The sequence below is a fragment of the Mobula hypostoma genome, chromosome 14 (genome assembly GCF_963921235.1).
Source record: "Mobula hypostoma chromosome 14, sMobHyp1.1, whole genome shotgun sequence".
Classification (NCBI taxonomy): Eukaryota; Metazoa; Chordata; class Chondrichthyes; order Myliobatiformes; family Myliobatidae; genus Mobula; species Mobula hypostoma.
The window spans coordinates 64974896-64998594 of record NC_086110.1 but is presented as its reverse complement, the minus strand read 5'-3'; the positions used below and the strand labels follow the sequence as shown (position 1 = coordinate 64998594).

At 42.5% G+C, this 23699-nt stretch overlaps 2 protein-coding genes across 2 annotated transcripts in view; one reads left to right on the top strand and one right to left on the bottom strand.

Annotated features, from left to right (window-relative positions):
- Positions 1 to 23699, top strand: part of si:dkey-234i14.6 (uncharacterized) — a 136286-nt gene that overhangs the window by 97338 nt on the left and 15249 nt on the right. The window contains exon 3 of the mRNA XM_063067221.1: positions 1914 to 2141. Within this exon, the coding sequence (XP_062923291.1) occupies positions 1914 to 2141 (228 nt within the window). The remainder of the gene's footprint in view (positions 1 to 1913; positions 2142 to 23699) is intronic.
- Positions 22236 to 23699, bottom strand: part of LOC134356332 (uncharacterized) — a 50961-nt gene continuing 49497 nt past the window's right edge. Inside the window, exon 2 of the transcript XR_010020337.1 lies at positions 22236 to 22585. The gene's annotated coding sequence lies outside the window, so the exon portion shown is untranslated. The remainder of the gene's footprint in view (positions 22586 to 23699) is intronic.

Here is a 23699-nt window from a genome sequence, read left to right as displayed (position 1 = left end):
CAACCAATTGGTTTATTGATCATTATAGAACATCTCTCTGTGCATTTTGCTCCCTTCCTTCTCCCTACTCCTTTTCTCAACCATAATTCCTCTCTCCCTGCCCGTTTCCCACTCTCAGTTCACAATAGAGACCCATGTCTGTATCAGATTTATCATCACTCACATATGTCACGAACTTTTTTTTTTTCTGTGGCAGCAATTTTCCATAAGTACAAACATCCTCCATTGAGGAGATCTTCTAAAGGCAATTCCTCAAGGTAGCAGCATCCATCAGTAAGAACTCTTGCCAACCATGACATGCCCTCTTCTTACTACTACCATCAGAAAGGAGGACAGGAGTCTGAAGACACACACTCAACATTTTAGGAACAGCTTCTTCCCCTGGGCCATCAAATTGCTGAATGGTCCTCGATGATGGATGCTGCTTTCCTGTGACAGCACTCCTTGTGGGTGTGTTCAGTGTTAAGGAGAGCTTTATCTGTGAAGGACTGGGCTGTAACCACTCCTTTTTATAGGCTTGTCCATTCAAGGGCATTGGTATTTAAAGTTGATTGATGAATTAAGTTGAGGGTGGGCAGTAGAAAGATTTCCCCATTTTTCAGAACCGTGCTGTAGAATCTTCAGCATAAGTATGAGATAACTGCATTTCAAAGCAAAAACTTTGAGAAACTCCAGTGCTTCTTGAATGTTACATTGAATAATCAGTTTAAGTTGCTCACTGAAATTTCTGGAGTATGACTGAAAATGTGACTGCCAAGTCGATTGAGATCCTGATAAGCTAAAGCTGTTAAATCTGATAATTCACTGAGATGTTACTCGCAGCTTGCTTACAAGTTATTTTGTACTACTATTTCAAGTGCACACGCGGACTTTTGAGGTGGATTGAGTATGTTTCGACACATCCAAACTATCTCACTATGCTAACACAAGAAAGCAGCATCCATCCTCAAGGACACCAAACATCTAGGCCATATTCTCTTCTTGCTATTACCATCGGGTAGGAGGTACAGGAGCCTTAGGTCCCACAGCAACAGGTTCAAGAACAATTATTACCCTTCAACCATCAGGCTTGTGAACCGATATTGTTAACTTCACTGACTTCAACTCTGAACTGATTCTACAGCCTATAGACTCACTTTCAAAGACTCTATAACTCATGGTCTCAGTATTATTTATTTAGGTATTTGTTTGTTTATTTATTATTTGAACATTAGTTGTTTGTCAGTCTTTGTTTATATATAGTTCTTCATAAATTCTATTGTACTTTATTATTTTCCTTCAAACTCCTGCAAGAAAACGATTCTCAATGTGACACATATGTACTTTGATAATAAATTTTCTTTGACTTTGACTTCAGGATCCTTAAAAACTTTGTTGAATTTGGGCTGAAAATCTTCAGATTTAGATTCAATGCTTAGAAGACACAGGAAAAATATGCTGCTTGATTGTCCTATTACAATTGACCAATAGCTGTTGAAGGACATGATGTTCCTGGCTGCATCTCCACCTGACAAAGATAAAGCAGAGCGATTAATAATCTTATTCCTCCCTTCCTCGTCCAAAGCAGTTGATCTAGTCCAGATGCTGCTTCCATTTATACTTAAGCCCAGATGCTGTAAGCCCAATACATCTTACATTAGAGCTCATGCAGTTGGCCAAATACCAGATTATGTACAGGTTCTGACAACGGATCCGTACTGATAATGAAAGACTGATCTATTGAATTTGCAGATACAGTATACATTGCAGAGGTTTAGAGGGCAGTGCAACAAAAAGAAATCTTCCCTCTGTCCTGTTTCATGAGCCGTCTGCAAAATGTTGGCGTGTATCACTGGCGCCATCTTGAAATCATTTGGTACACAGCCGCAACCTGAGAGTCACCCCTGATTTAACTCCTCCTTTCCGGTGTTTAGGTTCCCACCCCGGAGATCCGTGCTCACAGTTTATACTTCGACCTTTCAGCCTACGGAGTGGAGTTTGCCTCTTCCAGCAAGGAAGGACAGGGCTCGCAGCCTTCTGCTTTGAAATCGGGCTCCCACCTGAAGATATATGGCACTTTTCGGAACCGTTACATGGCGCTCGCCTGCCCGATGTCTGACTCCAAGGTTGTCAAATTCCTGCGTCACACTCCCAACTCATCGGTGAGTAGAAAGCCAATGACTTGGTTGTAATCTTGCATTGCTTTCCGTGTAACAACCTGGTTAGTTCCAGCGGTGGTTTTGGCTTATTATTTCCTTTTCTGAGCCAGCCCCTCAAATACCTCTGCAAATCTATATATAGAGTCATGGAGCACCACTGCACGGAAACAGACGGTTCACCCTCCAATCTGATGGCATGAATATCAATTTCTCCTTCTTGTAAGCAAATTTTCACTTCCTTTCTTCCTCTGTTCCCTTTTGCCTCTTTTTACCTGCCTATTGCTTCTCCCTGTGTACTCTCCTCCCTCCCCTTTTCCTATGGTCCAATCTCCTCCCCTATCAGATTCCATCTTCCCCAGCCCTTGGCTTTTTCCACCCACCTGGCTTCAACTATCACCTTCCAGCTATTCCCCCCCACCCCCCCACCCCCCCCACCTTTTCAATCTGGCATCTTCCCCCTTCCTTCTCAATTCTGAAGAAGGATCTCAGTCCAAAACATCAACTGTTTACTGTTTTCCCCAGATGCTACCTGACCTGCTGAATTCCTCCAGCATTTTGCATGTGTTGCTTTGGATCCCCAGCATCTGCAGACTTTCTTGTGTTTATAACAGGCTATTTATCCTACTTAGTCTGTGCCTGTTTGGTTTTCTGCCTCGAACCATTTGCTGACACCTAGACATCCCCCCATTCCCCTTTCATCCATGTGTCTATCCAAACTTCTCTTAAATTTTACAATTCAACATGCATCCACCACTTCTGCTGGCAGCTCATTCTGCTTTCATGTCACCCTCTGAGCGAAGAAGTGCCCCCTCAGATTTCACTTAAATATTTCCCTTTTTACCCCCAACCTAGTTCTGGCCTCATCTAACCTGAGGGAGAAAAGCCTGCTTGCATTTACTCCATATGCACAGCCTTTATAAGATGTCCTCAGTGTTGGGGAGGCTTGTGTCCATGATGGAACAGACTGAGTCTACAACCCCGAAAGTTCTTCTTTGAGAGAACTTTTTGATCTGTGCATTTGGAGCTGGCCATCGATATAAGCTCATTCATTCAGTATATACATGGGAATCGCTGGAGTGGGCGACAAAATAGTTCCTTACTGGTTATTTGAATTACTGATTAAGTGATATTAAAAGCATTAAAACCTCCCATGTCTGAAGTTTACAAACTGCTTTGGAACATGGCTCTCTTTAATAGCTTTTTAGATGGATATTTTTCTCAAAGCTTTTGCTTTGTGTTGTGGCTGGTCTGTCTAGGGTGGGGGGTGTGGGGGAAAGGGGTGATGGGGGCAGTGGACTGGAATAAAACAGCTAGAATGGAATTCTGTGTCAAGAGATTGCTGCAAATACCCAACTATTGGGTCAAGTCAGTTTAAGGAAAGAAATTCATGTTGCAGGTGGATTATCTTGAATCAGGACTGGATAGCTAGAACACAAGCAGTACTGAATTCAATATTGAGTATGAAGGGATCAGTTGGAAGACCTGCAGTTCCATGAGATCTGATCTGCTCCAACAAAACCTGATGTAAGATGTTTGGCGTGGCATTGAAAATGAAAGTCGAAGCTCTGTCATCGGAAGAGTGGCCATACAATTATCATTTGGTTTGTTCAGTGAAAAGAAGGCAACATTGTCAGTATCATAAGGCAGCATGCCAGAGTGCTGATTGGTGTAAGATGTTACTGTGCCGGCTGTAAGACTGGGGTTCAATTCCCTCTGCTTCCTGCGAGGGGCTTGTGAGTCCTGCTCATGACTGTGTGGGTTTCCTCCGGGTGCTCTGGTTTCCTCCCACATTCCAAAGATGTTTGGATTAAAGTTAGTAAGTAATGGGCATGTTATGTTGGCACTGGAAGCAGGGCAGCTGTTATGTTTTGTAACTCCAGAACATTAAATTAATTCAAATGAAGATATGAGAGTCTGAAATACGTATGTAACTTTGAGTTTACTTCAAGCGAGGTGTGCACATATCACGTAAGAGCATGATGGCGTATGCAATGTTTGATGTTTTATCTTTGAACGGGTCTGTTCCATGGTTCTTTGTTTTGTGACTGTCTGTGGAGAAGACAAATTCCAGGGTTGTATACTGCATACATACTTTGATAATAAATGTAATTTGAATTTGTATATTTTTACATATAACCCATAATTAATTATTTAAATAAACAAGTATGCTTAATCAAACAATATATACAAAAGTACTTAAATATTATTGAAATATTAAATATACAACAGCAACACTTAATAGGCTGCACCCTGTATACCTTTGTCCTTGTTGGTTGTTGACAATTAAAAAAATATTTCACTGTTTCAATGTACATGTGACCAATAAAGCTAATCTTAAAAATCCTGTGGCATTATAAAAAATGCAAAAGGAAAACTACATTGGAAAATATGTAAGGAACTGCTTCACTTGGAGTGATTAGACTATGGAGGTGGGAAGGGAAGCAAGGTAAGGACAGATATCGTTTGTACCTTCTGAGAAACGTTGGATTGGGAATGCTTTTGGGTGGAGATGGAAGAGAATCAGGGAATGATGCCATGAGAATTCTGAAAGGGAAGTGTCTGTTGGTAAAAGTTGTGAAGAATGTGATCGCTGAGGTGAAAGTTGAGGAATTTTTTTTTGGAATGGAAGCTGAGGGGACAACAAGAGTGAGGGAGAAATGGCAAAAGTGAGGTTGGGACCCCTGCCAGTGACAAGGAATGCTGCTACAAGAAAGTAGTATTCTTCATCAAGGCCACCACCATCCAGGCCATGCCCTCTTCTCACTACTGCTAATGGGAAGGAGTTACAGGAGACTTAGGTCCCACACTGGCTGATTCCACAGCCTATCGACTCACTGTCAAGCACTCTACAAATCATTTATTTATCATACAGTACAAAAGACTTAGGCACATATATACAGCCCAGGTGCCTAAGACTTTTGCACAGTACTGCAGTAATTTTATGTATTGCACTGTACTGCTGCCACAAAAAAAATCATGACAAATGTGAGTATTGATAAACCTGGTTCTGATTAGGTTCTCTATTGTGGATTGGGAGTGGGAAGGAGGCAGGAAGAGGGGAATCATAGTTGAGAAAAGGGGAAAGGAAGAGAGGAGGGAAGTGGGAAACACCAGAGGGACATTCTGTAGTGATCAATAAACAAATTGTTTGGAATCAAATGACCTTGTCTGGTGTCTCAGGGCTGGGTGTGCCTGCACCCTCGTCAACCTTCCTGCCCCGGCACTCCGTCTCTGCCGCCTGACCCACAACCCTCCCACGTTCTTCACCCTCACCATTCCCAACATTCTTTGCTCCCACCAGATGTACAAACTCACTCTTTGCTCCAAGGTGACAAATACAGACACCCTCAATGATCAGGCCTCCACAGCTGTATGTGGCAATGAATTCCATAAATCCACGACCCTTTGGCTAAAAAAAAATTCTCCTCAACTCTGTTTTAAATGGGTACCCTCTAGTTCTAAGACTGTGGCCTCTTGTCCTGGACTCACCCACCAAGGGAAACAGCCTTTCCACATCTACTCTGTCCAACCCTTTCAACGTTCGAAATGTTTCTCTGAGAACCCCTCTCATTCTTCTACACTCTGATGAATACAGTACAAGAGCCGACAAACGCTCCTCATATGTTAACCCCTGCGTTCCAGGAATCATCCTCGTAAATCTCCTCTGAACTCTCTCCAACATCAGAACATCCCTTCTAAGATAAGGGGCTCAAAACTGCACACAGTACTCCAAATGAGGTCTCACCAGTGCCCCATAGAGCCTCATGAACACCTCCTTACTCTTATACACTATTCCTCTTGAAATGATTGCCAACATAGCATTCGCTTTCCTTACTGCCAATCCAACCTGGTGGTTAACCTTTAGGGTATCCTGCACGAGGACCCCCAAGTCCCTTTGCACTTCCGATTTTTGAATTTTCTCCCCATCTAAATAATAATCTGCCCGATTATTTCTTCTTCCAAAACGTACTGTACATTTCTCAACATTGTATCTCATCTGCCATTTCTTTGCCCACTCTCCTAATGTGCCCAAGATTTTTGCAGAGTACTGTATCTATTTTTTGTATTTGCACGGGTTGTCTTTTTTTTTGCACGTTGGTTGTTTGTGTGTAGCTTTTCATTGATTCTGTTATATTTATTTGTTCTATTGTGAATGTCTGCAAGAAATTGAATCTCAGGGTAATATATGGTGATGTGTATGTACTTCAGTAACAAACTGACTTCAAAATTTAAACTGTGGTTAAGGAAAAGACACCTTTGGAAACAGTGGTGTGAAAAACTCATCGTCATAGCTGCCATGGTAGAGCCAGAGCAACTGAGAGAATGAAGGCGTGAAGTACTTGCAGGGAGCGGGTTGGGTGAAACCATAGTCCAGATAGCTATGGCAGTCAGCCATCTTATGATGCATGCTGGTTGCTGATCATCTGGTGAGATGGAGCTGTCAAGAAAGGGGAGTGTCAGATATGGAATGAAAGAGTAGGGCAGAAATTGGGAACAGCAGTATTACTTGAATTCTACAGCAGCACGGGAAGCAGTATTAATAAAATGGAGAATGTGTGGGAAGAAGTGAGGGCGAGAGTTGAACTGGACGAAAATGAGGATTATTACCAAATATCTCGGAGTAAAGCATAACTTGTACCTTTGAAATTTCCCACCTAACCCTCCATGGGTTACCTGGTCTCCTGAATGGTGATAGATTGGGGAAAGGAGAAGTATACTTGTATCCTTGTACATTAATCACTGAAAGCTAACACTGAGCTGCAGTGAGCACTTAGGAAGATCAGAGGTATATTAGGCTTCATTGCAAGAGGCTTAGAGCTCAGGAGAGAGGATTTCTTGCTGCAGCATAAGGTTTCAGCGAGTGCCTGTGTAGGGTTTGGTGTGCTGTTAGTCTCCATATCTGAGGAATGATGTTCTTACCATTGAATGAATGCAAAGAAATCTGCAAATCTGCTTCCTGGGATGGGAGGACTGATGGACTGGGTCAATTAGGCCTATTTTCACTGAAATTTTAGGAATAAGGGTGGATCTCATTGAAATTTATAAAGTGGGATAGGTAGATTGGATAGATCAATTCGGGTTCATTTATTTCAAAGTTCTAAGATCAGAGTAAAATTTGTTATCAGAGCACATACATGTCAGCACGTACAACCCTGAGATTCTCCTTCTGCATTTATCATTTTTCACATGTACACAGCAGCATATGGGAAATGTGTCATTTCCGTGAGCAACCAACATACCCAAGGATGTGCTGGGGGCAGCCCTCGTGTGCTGCCACACAATCCATCACCCACAATACTCAACAGAACAACGCAAACAGAAGACGAGGGGCACAGTGGTGTAGCAGTTAGTACAACACTATTACAACTCTGGGCATCAGAATTCGGAGTTTAATTCCACTGCCATCGGTAAGAAATTTGTATGTTATCTAAATGACTGAGTGGATTTCCTCCCCGTGCTCGGTTTCCTCCCACAGTCCAAAGGCATACGGGATAGTGGGTCATTGTAAATTGTCCTTTTTTGTGTAAAGCTGGTGGGTTGATGGGCAATGTCGCTCGTTGGGCCGGATGGGTCAATTCTACGCTGCCTCTCCAAATAAAATAAAATAAAGAAAGATAGATGTTCCCAGTCACTGAAGAATTCCCAATCTATGCCCATTGCTTTAGAATATAGGGTTTGCTGTTTCAAACATATCCGTAGGAATTTCTTCAGTCAGAGACAGGTAAAATGATGGAACTTTAAAACCGGGTGAACGTAATGGATTTCAAGTGATTATTAATGAAGAGCTGGGGGAGCTCAATGGATCTGGCAGCATCTATGGAGGGAAATGACCTGTTAATATATTGGGTCAGTACCTTTCATTTCTAAGATTTGCGAAATATGTTGACTAACATGAAGCTTCTGAATCCAATATGTCAGCTGTTTAACTCTACAGATTCTGCCTAACCTGATGAGTTTCTTCAGCAGCTCATAAACACGAGAGATTATTCCGATACGAGGAAATCTGCAGATCTCCCCCTCCCCCTCTCACTTTCAAATCTCTCACTAGCTCTTCTTTCAGTTAGTCCTGACGAAGGGTCTTGGCCCGAAACATCAACTGTACCTCTTCCTAGAAATGCTGCCTGGCCTGCTGTGTTCACCAGATCATTCAGATGGTGGAAATCTTGAGTGATGCACACAAAATGCTGGAGAAACTCAGCAAGTCAGGCTGCATCTATGGGAGGGGATAAACAGTTATGTTTTGGGTCAAGACTGTTTATCAAAACTGAATGGAAGGGGCCAGAGCTGGAGGTGGGGGGTGAGGGGAAACAATACAAGTTAGTAAGTGAGACCAGGTGAAGGGGAAGCTGGGGGAGGGGAAGATGAAGTGAGAAGCCGAAAGGTGATGGGTGAAAGAGGTAAAGGACTGAAGAGAAGGACTGTAGTAGGGGAGGATAGTAAACCAGTCTAGTAGGGGAAGAATGAGAAGGAGGAAAAGGGGTGAGAAGGCAAAAAGAATGGGGAGTGGAAAAAGAGAAGGGGGAGGAGTAGTAATTACCAGAAGTTAGAAACATCAATGTTTATGCTATCATGTTGGAGGCTACCCAGAGAGAATATGATTCTTTTTTATTGTTTGTTGAGCTACAGTGCAGAGTAGACCCTTCTGGCACTTCAAGCTGTGCTGCCCAGCAACCCTTGACTTAACCATAGCCTAATCATGGAACAATTTATAATGACCAATTAACCGAGCAACTGATATGTCTTTGGATTGTGGGAGGAAACCAGAGCACCTGGAGGGAACCCATATGGTCATACAAACTCCTTACAGGCAGTAGCAGGAATTGAACCCATGTCACTGGTACTGAAAAGTGTTGTGCTAACTATTATGCTACCATGGTGTCCCACACCCTGAGTTTTGCCTCATCATGGCACAAGAAGAAGCCATGGGCAAACTTGTCGGAATGGGAATGGAAAGTCACTTTGAAATAAGTGGCCACTGGGAGATCCTGCGTTCTGCTGCATTCCTGTTTTTCTGCTTCTACCTATCTGGATCGAGCTCTCTCCAAAGAGGTCTCTTGCAGCAGACTTGCAAAAGTAACAGCTGTCATTATCCTAGGGGCAATGTCTTCAATGTATAATTGGTGAAGGTTGTTGTTTTTTTGTACTCTTCCTTAAATGCAGGACATCTCCAATCCCAGGAAATCCATGACACTGCCCTTATGTCTTCTGGGTAACATTTAGTTTTTGCAAGGAATCTGCTGAATGAAAAGGAACTTGCAGGAGGTAACAGAAAGTGCGGATCAATAAGCATTAGAACTGTGCCTTAGCCACCCTGCACGTTCTGCCTAATTAAAACTTCACCTCACTCTGTTTAGCTATTGTGACACAAGGGACAATTAATTACAGATTCTTTTTCTTCATATTTTCTGACGTACAGAGAGAAGCTGTCGCATAACTTGCCTCCACTCATCCATCCATGTTGATATAATTATTGTTTGTGTAGAAACCCTGATGATGTCACGCCTGCAGACTGTTCAGTGATTGGGTCATTAATATATCAGCTGTGGACGTTTACGCATTTGGTTACCTAGTAACCACAAAGCAACCAGTCTCTAAGATAACAGAGTTTGAAAAGGACACGGTTATTAAGAAATTGCCAGCAAATTATTGGTGAATGTAGAGAGGAAAAAAATTGTCAGGTTGTTTAATTGATCAATTGATTTCAAAGCTCAGTATGAGTTGATGTTGAGGCTCTTGAAATGTTCCTGTGGCGTTTTTGGTGGCTAAGCGATGTGATATGGTGCTGTCAGCATTAGCTTTACCTCAGAAGATGTCTCTCTCAATTTTGATTGATGCTTGGAGCTGTACAGCGGGAAAACTGTCTCTTCAGCCCACTAAGTCCGTAGTAACCACCAGCCACTAATCCTGCACTCATCGTAATGCTGTCCCATATTCTAACCAACTCCCCCAGACCCTATCAGTCCTAACATTTTAGGGGTGATTAACTTACCATAAGTCAAAGAGGGGTACTATATAGTGCCCTATATAGTAAATATAGGGCTCTAAGGAATATTGATAAACAAAGAGATGGGAGGTCCAAGCCCATAGTTTCCTGAAAATGGCAACCTACATTCAGTGGACACTTTATTGGGTACACCTGTAAGTATTATGAAATGTAAATAACTAATCAGCCAATCAAGTGGCAGCAACTCAATGCAGATATGGTCAAGAGGTTCAATTGGTGTTCAGACCAAACATCAGAATAGGGAAGAAATGTAATTGATGTAACTTTGACCAGAGAATGATTGTTGGTGCCAGACTGGGTGGTTTGAGTATCTCAGAAACCCTGATCTCCTGGGGTTTTTACACAATCTCTAGAATTTACAGTGTATGAAAAACAAACAAAACCAGTGGGCGACAGTTCTATGGGCAAAAACACCTTGTTAATGAGAGAGATCGGAGGAGAATGGCCAGACTGGTTCAATCTGACAGGAAGGTGATGGTAACTCAAATGAACACGTGTTACAACAGTGGTGTGAGAAGAGCATCTCTGAATGCACAACACATTGAACACTAAAGTGGATGGGCTACAGCAGCAGAAGACCACTGATATACTGTGCATGCAGGAGATACCTAACAAACTGGACACAGGGTGTACTTTCAGGGAAGGAAGGATATGGCGTGCTTTCCTTCATGGGCCAGGACACAGTAGAAGATCTGAAATGTTCTGTTGCAATTTTACAAAATACTCAAAAGGCTGCAGATGGAGTAATGTGTACAGTTCTACTTGACACACTAAAGGAAGGATTTCATTGCGTTGGAAAGAGTCAGAATCAGATTCATTATTGCAACATATGACATGAAATTTGTTGATTTGATTTGCACGGCAGAAGTGCAATGCAAAGGTGTAAAGTTTCACCTGGATATTGGCTGGATTGGAGGACTACGGCTGTGCGGAGAGATCTGATAGGCTGGGTTTATATTTCCTGGAACAAAAGAAGGTGAGGTGTATAAAATTATGAGAGGTATTGATGGTCAAAATCTTTTTCCCACGGTAGGGGTATCAAAATACATAGTTTTAAGGTGAGCGTAATGATTTCTAAAAGGAGATTTGAAGGCTGAGCATTAACCATAGAGTGGGTGATATCTGGAACTTGCAGTTAGAGGAGGGGTTGCAACCAATTACTGTTAAGAGGCATTCAGACAGGCTCCAAACTAGGCAAGTTATAGAAGGATAAATTTCAAAGTTGAAACTTATTTTTAAAGTATGTTTACCACGTGCAGCCTTGAGATTCATCTTACTGCAGGCAGCCACAAAACAAAGAAACACAATAGAATCCATGAAAAACCGTCCACAACAAAGACTAAACATCCAATTTGCAAAAGAGGGCAAATGATGCAAATAGTAAAAACAAGGCAAACGAATAATACAGAGAAAGTGAGCTGGAGAGACCCTGAAGGTGAGTCACAGCTGCAGAGTCAGGTCAGTGCTGAGGCGAGTGAAGCCAATCCAGGAGCCTGACGGCCACAGGGCAACAACAGCTCCCAAACCTGGTTGTACGGAACTCATCAACTCTTGCACACCTCCTCCCACCTTGATGGTAGTAGTGAGAACAGAGGGAGATGGATCAAATACAGGCAATCTGCACTGATACCGGTTCTCTTTCCACTCTCGGGCTTTGGAATAATGGAGCTGAACATGGGGTCATTTTCCACCCTCATGCCTCAATGTGACATCCATCCCTTGCAATAACCATCCTGGTGACGAATATACCTACAATCAAGTCACCGAATCCTACCCTAATACGAACCTAATGTAGAAAAATAGTATTCATGGGTTTGTTGTCTTTGGTGAAGAACCGGGGTATTGGAAGGAATAATTATTATAATATTGTTCATAACTTAATTTATAGGGCACCACAAACACTAAAGAAACGGCAAGGTTGCAACCCGATGCGCCAAATGAAGCACGGGAGGATCCAAAGTCCTTTAGTTCCTACTGCACCCCGTTTGGAGCATCAGGCTGCAACTTTGCCATTTCTTCAGCGTTTGTCTGGTTTATGAGGCCAAGTTGCTAGCTGGATGCTCAACTTTGCACAGGTGGAAGTCATGCAAGGAATCGGCTGGATTCGAACCCGGGACCCCTCACCCTGAAGCCCGGTGCGGATGCCACTACAGCACCAGCACAGACTACAAAGTGCTTTACAATGGGATAAAGGTATAAATATGAAAATAAAACAAAAAATATAAATAAACATGAGCGTAAAAGACAAAAAGCTGTTAATTACAAGCAAGGTTAAATGAATAGGTTCTGAGCTGATGTTTATAAGTGTCAACTGAATTTGCATCCCTCATAAATTTAGGTATTGAATTCCACAGTTTAGGAGTGAAGTTCCCATATCTCAGAAACTGCTGATCTCCTGGGCTTTTCATGCACAACCGTCTCTAGCATTTACAGAGAACCGTGCAAAAAACAAACAAAAAAATATACTCAATGGTACTTCTGTGGGCAAAAACAGCTTGTTTATGGCGAGGTCAGAGGAGAGTGGCCAGACTGGTTCAGGGTGACACGAAGGCAACGGTAAATCACATAATCATATCTTACAGCAGTAGTGTGCAGAAGAGCATCCCCGAACACACAATGCATCAAACCTTGAAGAGGATGGGCTGCAGCAGCAGGAGACCATGAGCATGCACGCAATGGGCACTTTATTAGCTACAGGACATGGGGCATCAGGATGGTGTAGAGGCTTCAACAGCACTGTTACAGTTCGAAGTTCAATTCCAGCCGTCCTCTGTCAGGAGTTTGTGTGTTTCCCCCATGACAACATGGGTTTCTTCCAGGTGCTCCACTGTCCAAAGACGTACCAGACAGTAGGTTTATTCGTCATTATAAATTGCCCTGTGATTAGTTAAATAGGTGAGTTGTTGGGCAATGTGGCTCTTTGGGCTGAACTTGCTTGTTCTTCACTGTCTTTAAATAATCAGATACATAAGGAGGTACAGGTACTTAATAAAGTGGTCACTGAGTGTAAATGACTTGGTTATTATATGAGATAAATAGACTACCACTACTACTACGTCGACTCAGGCCTAGGGGGCCGGTGTCGGGCACAATAACGGACCCTCCACTTCTCCCTCTCCCTCATCAGTGTGTTCAGTTCATCGACATTAGCCGTGCCATTGTCTTCTAGGAGCGTGTTGACCATAGTCTTGGGAGGGCACCCAGGGTTCATCCTCCCATGCTTGTGCTCCCATATGATGACTAGGCTGGCAGGTAGCTCGGGGTGGCGTAGACAGTACCCCGCTAGTTGCAGTCTTCTCACCTCGATTTTGGTGGTGAGCATCGGTAGGTCGTCATAGAGCTCAACATCCGTCATGTGCTGTTGCCAACTTCATCTAAACGCTAAAAAGACAGAGTACATGGCGTTTAACTGCGGCGAAGGTTCTCTCAAGACCATGAAGAATGATACCATTAAGAAACTCTTTGACTTCAAGTACCTCGGGTCAAGAATGATGAGTTCAGAAAGGACATAAAGATATGGAAGGTGCTGGCGTGGAGGGCTATGAGTGACATGAAGGAAATCTGGAAGTCGAACCTGACCAGAGGGCTTTATAAGAGGATTTTCATAGCAGTCATAGAGTCCATTCTCACGTACGGATGTGAGACGTGGACTCTCACCAAGACTATGTGAAAGTCTCTAGATGGTTGCTATACACAAATGCTCCGGATGTCTCTTGACGTGAGTTGGCAACAGCACAGATAAATAGAACAGAAACTTTATCCTTTGCAAATATTTTTGGATACATTTTATTGAAAACAGCATGTTTCAGTTAACTCAATAAAATCCCCATAAGGTTATATAACTAAGGCTTAGCCTCATTCTTCAAGGTATAATGGTAACATTCAGTTTTGCTAATGAGGCTTCTTGACTTCTGATTACTTTTCTATCAGCCCATGGTCTGCCATGTAAAACAGACTGCATAAATTAACCCTTAATTGACAATTCCTTCCCCCCCTCCAAAAAAAAAGTTACAGTTTTCTCGATTATCTCTGTCAGCAGTCTGCCTTACATGGCAGTCTGCAGGGCAACAGAAAAGTAAGCAAAAGTCAATCGACATTAGTGAAGCTTAATGTTGCCGTTGTGAAATGATAAATGAGATCAAACCACAGTTGCCATAATCAGAGCTGGGTTGTAATCCATCTGGACCACTCCTCACCAATGCTCCCTCTAATTTGTCATGAACAGTATGTGCAAAAATCTTGCGCTGTGCAATCTTTTGCCCAACAGCCTGTGTACACTCAATGTTTAAGTAGAAGTAAACCTGAATCTATTCTAAGGATAATAAACTACCAAACCCAGTGTGTTGATCATTCTTTAAAAGAAATAAAATAATATGCACTAATGAGTTTTATTTCTCATATACTATATGATGCTATGTAATAATATTGATCTTATAACACCATTAAGTAACACTGTCTGCATCAGAAACTAACTGGAAGAGGTAATGTGATTGTGTATGAACCAAATTATCCAGAACCGAGTGACAATCTTTTGTGCACGGTTTAAATTCCTTTGTGCAGTAGTAGCAACAGATGTGTATGCACATACACCTTAGAGAAAGCATCGCTTCTTACACTCAGCCATGTTAACTCCACAGCCCCTTTAGCTCTTTACTGAATTCACAATCGGATCAGGTTGATTACCACCAATAACTTGTGTGACATGAAAGTTGTTTTGTGGCAGCAGTAGATATTAAGTTATGATAAATTACCTAAGAAATAGTGCAAGCAAAAAATAGTAGCATTTGTGGGTTTGTGGACTTTTCAGACTCCTGAATCATCGAGTGTGGGTGTTCAGCCTCTCTTATCCCCTCCCTAATAGTGGTAATGAAAAGAGGGCATGTCCTGGTTGGCGAGGGTCCTTGATGATGGTTGCTGCCTCCTAAAGATGTCCTCAATGGCAGAAAGGCTCATGCACATGATGATTCTACAACCCTCTATGGCCTCTTGCGATGCTGTGCCTTGGAGACTCCATACCTTACTGTGATGCAACCAATCAGAATGCTGTTCATCACACATCTATAGACATTTGCAGGTACCTTTGTTGACACACCCAATCTCCTTAAACACCTAATGCATTAAAGTTGTCTGTTTGTCTTCTCCATGCTTGCATCAATATATTTTGTCCTGGACAAATCCTTAGAGATGTTGACATCCAGGAATTTAAAGACCATAAGATATAGGAGCAGAATTAGGCCCTTTTGCCCATCGAGTCTGCTCCACCAATCAATCATGGCTGATCCTTTTTCTTAATCTCCTCCTCAACCCCTGTTCCAGGCCTTCTTCCTGTAACCTTTGATGCCATGTCCAATCAAGAACCGGTTAATCTCTGCCTTAAATACACCCAGCAACCTGGCCTCCACAGATGCAAGTGGCAACAAATTCCACAAATTCACTACCCTTTGGCTAAAGAAATTTCTCTGCATCTCTGTTTTGAAAGTGCGTCCCTCTATCCTGAGGCTGTGCCCTCTTGTCCTAAACTCTTCCACCATGGGAAACATCCTTTCCACATCTATTCTGTCTAGGCCTTTCAACATTCGAAAGGTTTCAGTGAGATCCCCCCTTATCCTTCTGAATTCCAGTGAGTACAGATCCAGAGCCATCAAACATTCATCGTATGATAACCCTTTCATTCTGAGAAACATCATTGTGAACCTCACCAATGCCTGCACACCTTTTCTTAGATGAGGAGCCCAAAACTGTTCACAATACTCAAGGTGAGGCCTCACCAGTGCCTTACCAAGCCTCAGCATCACATCCTTGCTCTTGTATTCTGGACTTCTTGAAATGAATACTAACATGGCATTTGCCTTCCTCACCACTGACTCAGCCTGCAAGTTAACCTTCAGGGTGTTCTGCACAAGGACTCCCAAGTCCCTTTGCATCTTAGACTTTTGGATTTTCTCTCTGTTTAGAAAATAATCTGCACATTTATTTCTACTACCAAAGTGCATGACCATGCATTTTCCATCATTGTATTTCAGTTTTAAAGCTGCTCCCCATTTCTACTGCTGAACCCCCAAATGAGAGCTGGTGCCTGTTCGCCTAACTTCCCCTTCCTGAAGTCCACAATCAATTCTTTGCTCTTACTGACACTGAGTGCAAGGTTGTTGTTGTGACACCACTCAACCAGCTGCCCTATCTCTCCTGGATACCGTCTGGGATTCTGCCAACAACAATGGCGTCATCAGCAAATTTGTGGATGCCATTTGAGTTGTGCTTAGCTTACACAGTCATGATTCTAGAGAGAGTAGAACAGTAGACTAGCACACATCCTTGAGTTGTGCCTGTGTTAATTGCCATTGTGGTGGAGATGTTATTATCAATTCGCACTCACTGTGCTGTCCCAATGAGAAAGATGAGGATCCAGTTGCAGAGGGAAGTACAGATGTCCTGATTTTCTCTAGGTTGTGGCAATTCCAGGGAGCAGAGTTCAGTGTATGACATCTAAAAATAACAACAAACAACCTACTTGTGGGACTAAGTGTACTGTGCAGTATCTGTGGTGGGAAAGGAATTTTGTTGGCATTTCATGTGGGTACCCTACATCAGGACTTGATTATTTACAGATGCTGTTTGACCCGTTGAGTTTCTCCAGCAAACTGTCTGTTGTTCCAGGTTTCAGTATTGGTGGTCTCTTATCTCTCCACTTGATAATGAAATATCTGGTGACTTATCCTTTGGCCTTATGTTTGCTATTGGATCTTTGACAAAAAGCTCATTGTTAACAATTTCCATCCCTAACCAAAGCTTTTAAAAAGTTGGAATTAAAATCTAGACTCAGCCATTTTTTTTTGTTGTTGGCCAGAAAGAATTACCTTTCCCCGGGTATTACCTTTTCCATTCTTTGACTATTCAATAGAATCAGGGAGATCTAGTAGGTGTGTACACAGTTACTTAATTTATGAATTCACATGCTTGTTAGTTAACCATAAGACCATGAGATGTAAGAGCAGAATTAGGTAATTTGTCCCATCAAGTCTGCTCCATCATCTTATAATGGCTGATCCAATTTTCCTTTCAGCCCCAATCTCCTGCCTTCTCCAGAAAAGGCTCCCTTTCTTCCCACTCTTTGTCTCCTGCCAATCAGCCACTGCCTTATCCATGCTAGGATATTCCTTGTAATACCATGGGCTCGTAACTTGTTAAGCAGCATCATGCATGGCACCTTGTCAAAGGCCTTCTGAAAATCCAAGTACACAACTTCAACAGATTCTCCTTTGTTTATCATGCTTGTTATTTCTTCAAAGAATTCTAATTGATTTGTCAGGCAAGATTTTCGCTTGAGGAAACCACGGCCTATTTTATCATGTGCCTCCAAGTATCCCAAAGCTACATCCTTAATTATCGACTCCAACATCTTCCCAACCACTCAGGTCAGGCTAACTGGCCTATAGTTTCCCTTCTTCTGTCTCTCTCTCCCTTCTTGAAGAATGGAGTTGAGATAATTAAGGCACTTGTTAGTAAATACAGATTCTCTGGTTGACCAACTTGTTATTGTTGCTAAGGGGGTATCCCTTGTTAACACTGACATAACTGAAGGATAAACCATTTTGCCGTTAAGTTTAGCAACTATATTCAAATGAATGTGGCAATGCTTGATGGACCAGCTTAGAAAACTGAGGGGCTGGATACAAAATGTATCAAGATTTGATAGTGTTCTATCCAGGAGTGTGCAGAAACCCAAGACAATCTGCAAGGTGAGGAAGCTGGGAATGCAATGGCCCACACAGTGATGTCAGTGGGATTTTCTCTTCCCCTTGAAGAAACAGAATCTGGTTTATTATCATTGACGTGTTGTGAAATATGTTTTACATCAACTGTACAGAGCAGTACATAAAATATAAAGTAACACTCAGGTTGGAGGAGCAATACCTCATGTTCTATTTGGGTAGCCTCCAAACTATCGGCATGAACATCAGTTGCTCCAACATCTGGTAATTTCTTCCCCTTCCCATCCTTCCCATTTCCCATTCTCTTCTCTTCACCTCCTGCTCCTCCTCCTTCTCTTTCTTCCATGGTCCACTGTCCTCTCCCATTACAGTCCTTCTTCTTCAGTCCTTTGTTTCTTCCACCTATCACCTCCCAGCCTCTTACTTTATTCCCTCGCCAAACCACCCATCTTCTCCCACAGCTGGTCTCACCTATCACCTGCCAACCTGTACTCAGTCCCTTCCTTTCACCACCTTATTCTGGCTTCTGCGTCCTTCCTTAGCCCGAAAGTGTCAGCTGTTTATTCCCCCCTATAGATACTGCCTCTTGGTTTTTTTGCACTACCTTACTTTCCCTTTTCAATTTTCTATTTATGATTTATAATTTATATTTTTACTATTTACTATTGATTTGTACTCTAGGGAGCGCGAGGCGCAGAATCAATTATCACTGTGATGATTGTACGCTCTAGTATCAATTGTTTGGCGACAACAAAGTAAGTCAGTAAGTAAGATACTGACTGACCTGCTCAGTTCCTCCAGCATCTAAGAACATAGAAAATAGAAATTCTACAGCACATTACAGGCTCTTCGGCCCACATTGCTGTGCTGACCATGTAACCAACTCTAGAAGCTGCCTTAAATTTCCCTATCACATAGCCCTCTATTCTTCTGAGCTCCATGTACCTATCTAAGAGTCTCATAAAACATCCTATTGTATTCGCCTCTGCTACCTTCGCTGGCTGTGCATTTCACACACCCACCACTCTTGTGTATGGGGCTCTATATTACCCTTGTTTGATAATTTCTATGACATTCCATCCACATAGAATAGACAAATATGAATGAAAGGTACCAGGACCCATGTTGTTTGGTCATCTTATTGTTGCACTTGAGAGGATTCTAATTATTTTTCCAACAGATCCAACTTACTGAAGGAACATCATGACAAATTGAAAAATTTGCCTAAAAAAATCCTCTGGACGGAACTGGTTTAATAAAAGGAATAAGAAGAGGAGAAGATGGCGGTGCGACGGTAGCGCGCGCGGCCTCTCCGGTGATTGATGTCTGTAATCTGTCAAGTAGGGGACCGTGCACAATTCTGATTTGATGGAGATGGACGTGACAGTACGGAGAAACATCTGGAAAACTTCTGAAATGCCCATTTCGCTGCCGCTGCTACTGTGTGGTAACCGAAATCTCTGGAGCAGAAGGCCCTGAATCCCTGGCTTTGCTTGTTTTAGTGGCTGGGGCTAGGTCGAAGGTGCTCGGCAGAGGATGGCGCTCGGGAGGCTGTTTCGGAGGGGCTGGTCGGAGGCTTGAAGTTTTTGGACGGACGGACTCAGTGTCGGCTGTGGTCGGTTGCTTCCAAGGCATCGGCAAGTTGATGGTGCCTGGAGGTTTATGGCAGGGAGTTTCTCCCTTTTGCCACCTGCTATCGGGGTCTCGGGAGTCGATCAACTCGGGGACTTTGAGAGTACTTTTATCGTGCCTATAGTTTGTTCTTCATCAAATTATGGTATTGCTTTGCACCGCTGTAACTATATGTTATAATTATGTGGTTCTGTCAGTGTTAGTCTTTGGTTTGTCCTGTTTTCTGTGATATCACTCCGGAGAAACATTACATCATTTCTTTATGCATGTATGCATTTCTAAATGACATTAAAAGAGGACTGAGTGTTCTCATAATCTAATCTAACTTGGAAACTGGAATTGATACAGAGTCACAGCAACATACATCAAAGTTGCTGGTGAACGCAGCAGGCCAGGCAGCATCTATAGGAAGAGGCGCAGTCGACGTTTCAGGCCGAGACCCTTCGTCAGGACTAACTGAAGGAAGAGTGAGTAAGGGATTTGAAAGCTGGAGGGGGAGGGGGAGATGCAAAATGATAGGAGAAGACAGGAGGGGGAGGGATGGAGCCGAGAGCTAGATAGGTGATAGGCAGAAGGGGATACGAGAGGATCATGGGACAGGAGGTCCGGGAAGAAAGACGGGGGGGGGGGGTGACCCAGAGGATGGGCAAGAGGTATATTCAGAGGGACAGAGGGAGAAAAAGGAGAGTGAGAGAAAGAATGTGTGCATTAAAAAGAGTAACAGATGGGGTACGAGGGGGAGGTGGGGCCTAGCGGAAGTTAGAGAAGTCAATGTTCATGCCATCAGGTTGGAGGCTACCCAGACGGAATATATTGATACAGAGTCAGGGTTCTTGTTTCATCTCCCAAAATAGAAAATGTTGTACAGTAATCTAACACAAGTGCTTGTACTGAATGTACTAAAATGTCCTCATGTTAATGAGTCTAAAGTAAACATGAAATGGAGATTTAACGAGTGCCTTGTTTCAAAGTATTTTGTCTCATTACATGATTGAGATAGAGTGGTTTGATTGACACAGTACCTTCCACTTTCCAACAAAATGTTACAAAGTACTTCACAGTTGATGAAATACTTGTCATATCAGAGGCCAAGAGGAGACCTGATAGAAGCATGTAAAATTAATGGAGCCTTGGATAAAGTAGTTGGTTAGCTTTTTTCTCAAGGGGGAAACTGTCAAATGTAAGAGTGAGCTTTAAGATGAGAGACGGGAACGTTCAAAGGAGATATGCAAGACAGGTTTTTTTGCAGTTGTTCATGACTGGAATGCAATACTGGGGGTGGGGTTTGGTGGTAGATGATAAAAATGGTAGTGATTGTTTTAAAAGTTCAAGGTTTAAAGTAAATTTATTATCAAAGTACATATATGTCACCATATGTACAACCCTGAGATTCATTTACTTGCAGCATACTCACTAAATCCATAATAGAATAATAACCATAATACAGTCAATGAAAGGCATTCAACCAGTGTGCAAAAAGCAACAAACTGTGCAAATACCATAAATAATTTTGATAAATAAATAAACAATAAATATCAAGAACATGAGATGAAGAGTCCTTGAAAGTGAGTCCATAGGTTACAGGAACATTTCAGTGATGGGGCAAATGAAGTTGAGTGAAGTTTGATTTTTTTTTTGAGATACAGCATGGAGTCAGCCCTCTTGGCCCTCTGAGCCATGTTGCCTAGCAACCCCCAATTTGACCTTGGCCTAGTCACAGGACAGTTTACAATGACCAATTAACCTACCAACCAGCATGCCTTGGAGCTGTGGGAGGAAATCAGAATAACCGGAGGAAACTCTCACGGTCACGGGGAGTATGTACCAACTCCCTATACTAAGTGGTGGGAGTTGAACTCGGTCACCCGTACTGTAAAGTGTTGTGCTAGCCATTACACTATTGTGCGCCCTACAGTATCTCAAAGTTATCCCTTTTAATTCAAGAGCCTGATGGTTGAGGGGTAATAACTGTTCCTGAACCTGGTAGTGAGTTCTGAGACTCCTGTAACTTCTTCCTGATGGCAGCAGTGAGAAGAGAGCATGTGCTGGGTGGTAGGGGACCCTGATGATGGATTTCATGTAGATGTGTTCAATGGTGCGGAGGGTTTTACTCGTTTTGGATTCGGCCATATCCATTACTTTGTGTAGGGATTTTCACTTCAAGGGCAATAGTGTTTCCATACCAGGCTGTGATGCGGCCAGTCAATATACTCTTCACCATGCATCTATAGAAGTTTGTCAAAGCTTTAGATGATTTTGATTATTTCGAATCTTCACAAACTCCCAAACTTAAACAGATGGGAATAGAGCAACATGGAACATATACAAGCAGGTGGGATCAGTTTAATTTGGCAACATGGTCAGTAAAGGTATCATGGGCTGAAGGGCCGGGCCCTGTGTTGTACTGTTCTATATTCTTTTAAATGGGACCAATGATACAGCTTAAGATGCACAGCAGTCAAAATATGTGCATAACAAGGTTCCAAAAACAACAGCATGAAAATGGTTAGTATGTTGGTCAAAAGCTGAAGAGCACTCAGCTTCTCTCCTACATAGGCCACCATTTTTCTATCATTCATGTGCTTAAATGTTTCTTATGTAGCCCCCTGGTAAGCCTCAGGCTCGCTCAGCTCGATTTCGTCTAGGGAGAGCAGCCTTTGGCCCTGCCAAACTGGGTAATCAAGTTTGTGTGGATGCTGTGTGATGTACCCCACCCTGCCAAGTAACAGACAATACACCGTATGCGATTAAATGATTACACTTTATAAGTATTTACTGGAACTATGTAATTAACAGAGATACAATATAAAAAGAAAGTAAAAGGTGCCAAACTTATCAAAGTTCAACCACTTTATGCACACAGCTGGAGCTCAATTAATGGAGTCTTCTTTCCACCGTTCGATCTCCTCTGACCTTCTCGACCCGCTGCTTGGGACCAACCACGGTGGTCGACCAGACGCTCCACACGAGTCTGTCTTCGTCTCCTCTCCTTGCCGAAGACCCTGGGCCTCGGACACCCGCCTGGGGTCTGTTCCGTCGCCCAGCTTACAGCACTGCGTCTCCTCTCTCTGTCCCCGTCGCGCCTTCTGCCCCAAAGCCTGTGAAAACAATAGCTTACAGATACACAAAAAAGAATAACATCTACCCCAATTGGTTAGCAAATGAATACAATTCTCGTTATCAGTAATATAACCCAAGCAAGCTGCTAGAGAGAGAACCACTGTCTCAGTAGTTAAAATCACAGAGAAGCCATTTTATTTTTAACATAACAAAGAAGCCATTTTATTCACCTTAGCAGTAACAAAAAAAAGAAACTCCTTACATCTATTAGGTGTCACTAATGTACTTGCTTCTACAACTACATCTGGCAAGACTTTCTACACAACCACCACTCTCTGTGTAACCAAAAACTAGATCTAACATGCCCCATATACTTTTTACCAATCACCTTAAAGTTATGCCCCCTCATATTTGCAATATCTGCCCTGGGAAAAAGTCTCTGACTGTCCACTCTATCTAGGCCTCTTGTATATCTCATAGCAAGATTATGTTAGATCTTTTTTATCTACCTAAAGTTTCTTTGTCTTGGCACGTTACCCCCAACAGTGCAGCGTTCCCTCAACGCCACTCTGGAATGTCCAGTCTAGATGTCTCGACGCAGAGTTTCATCTCGAAATATCAACTAGTTCATTTCCTCCACAGATGCTGCTCGACACGCTGAGTCCCTCCATCAGGCTGAGAAAGTTGGGCTGAAGTCTCAGGGAAAGAATCAGACCCAGGAAACTTCCATCTCAAGTTTTCACCAACTAAGTGCAGTTGATGGTTTTTAAGATGTAGCATGAGATAGCCCATCCTTGATTGAATGTCTGTTTTATAATATTATGGCTGGAGTTCCACTTAAGTTGCATAATTTCTGTTCTGGACTTTTTTGTAGACCTCTTGCAATGCTTATTGTGTGTCTCTGTGCCTTGGAACTAGTCAGATTCCTTCTGTAAGCCAATGTTCACAAGTGGATTGAGAATGCCTAATATATCAATGAGCCACATATGTTTTCAACCCAAATGCTATCAAAGCAGATGGAACACATTGAAGACAATAAATTGCTTTAAATAATTAGTGACCACTAAAATACATAACAATCCGTAACAGCCTCCCTGTGCTGAACTGACCATGCTATTTAATAGGACAATAAAAGAAGTATGCAATAAACAC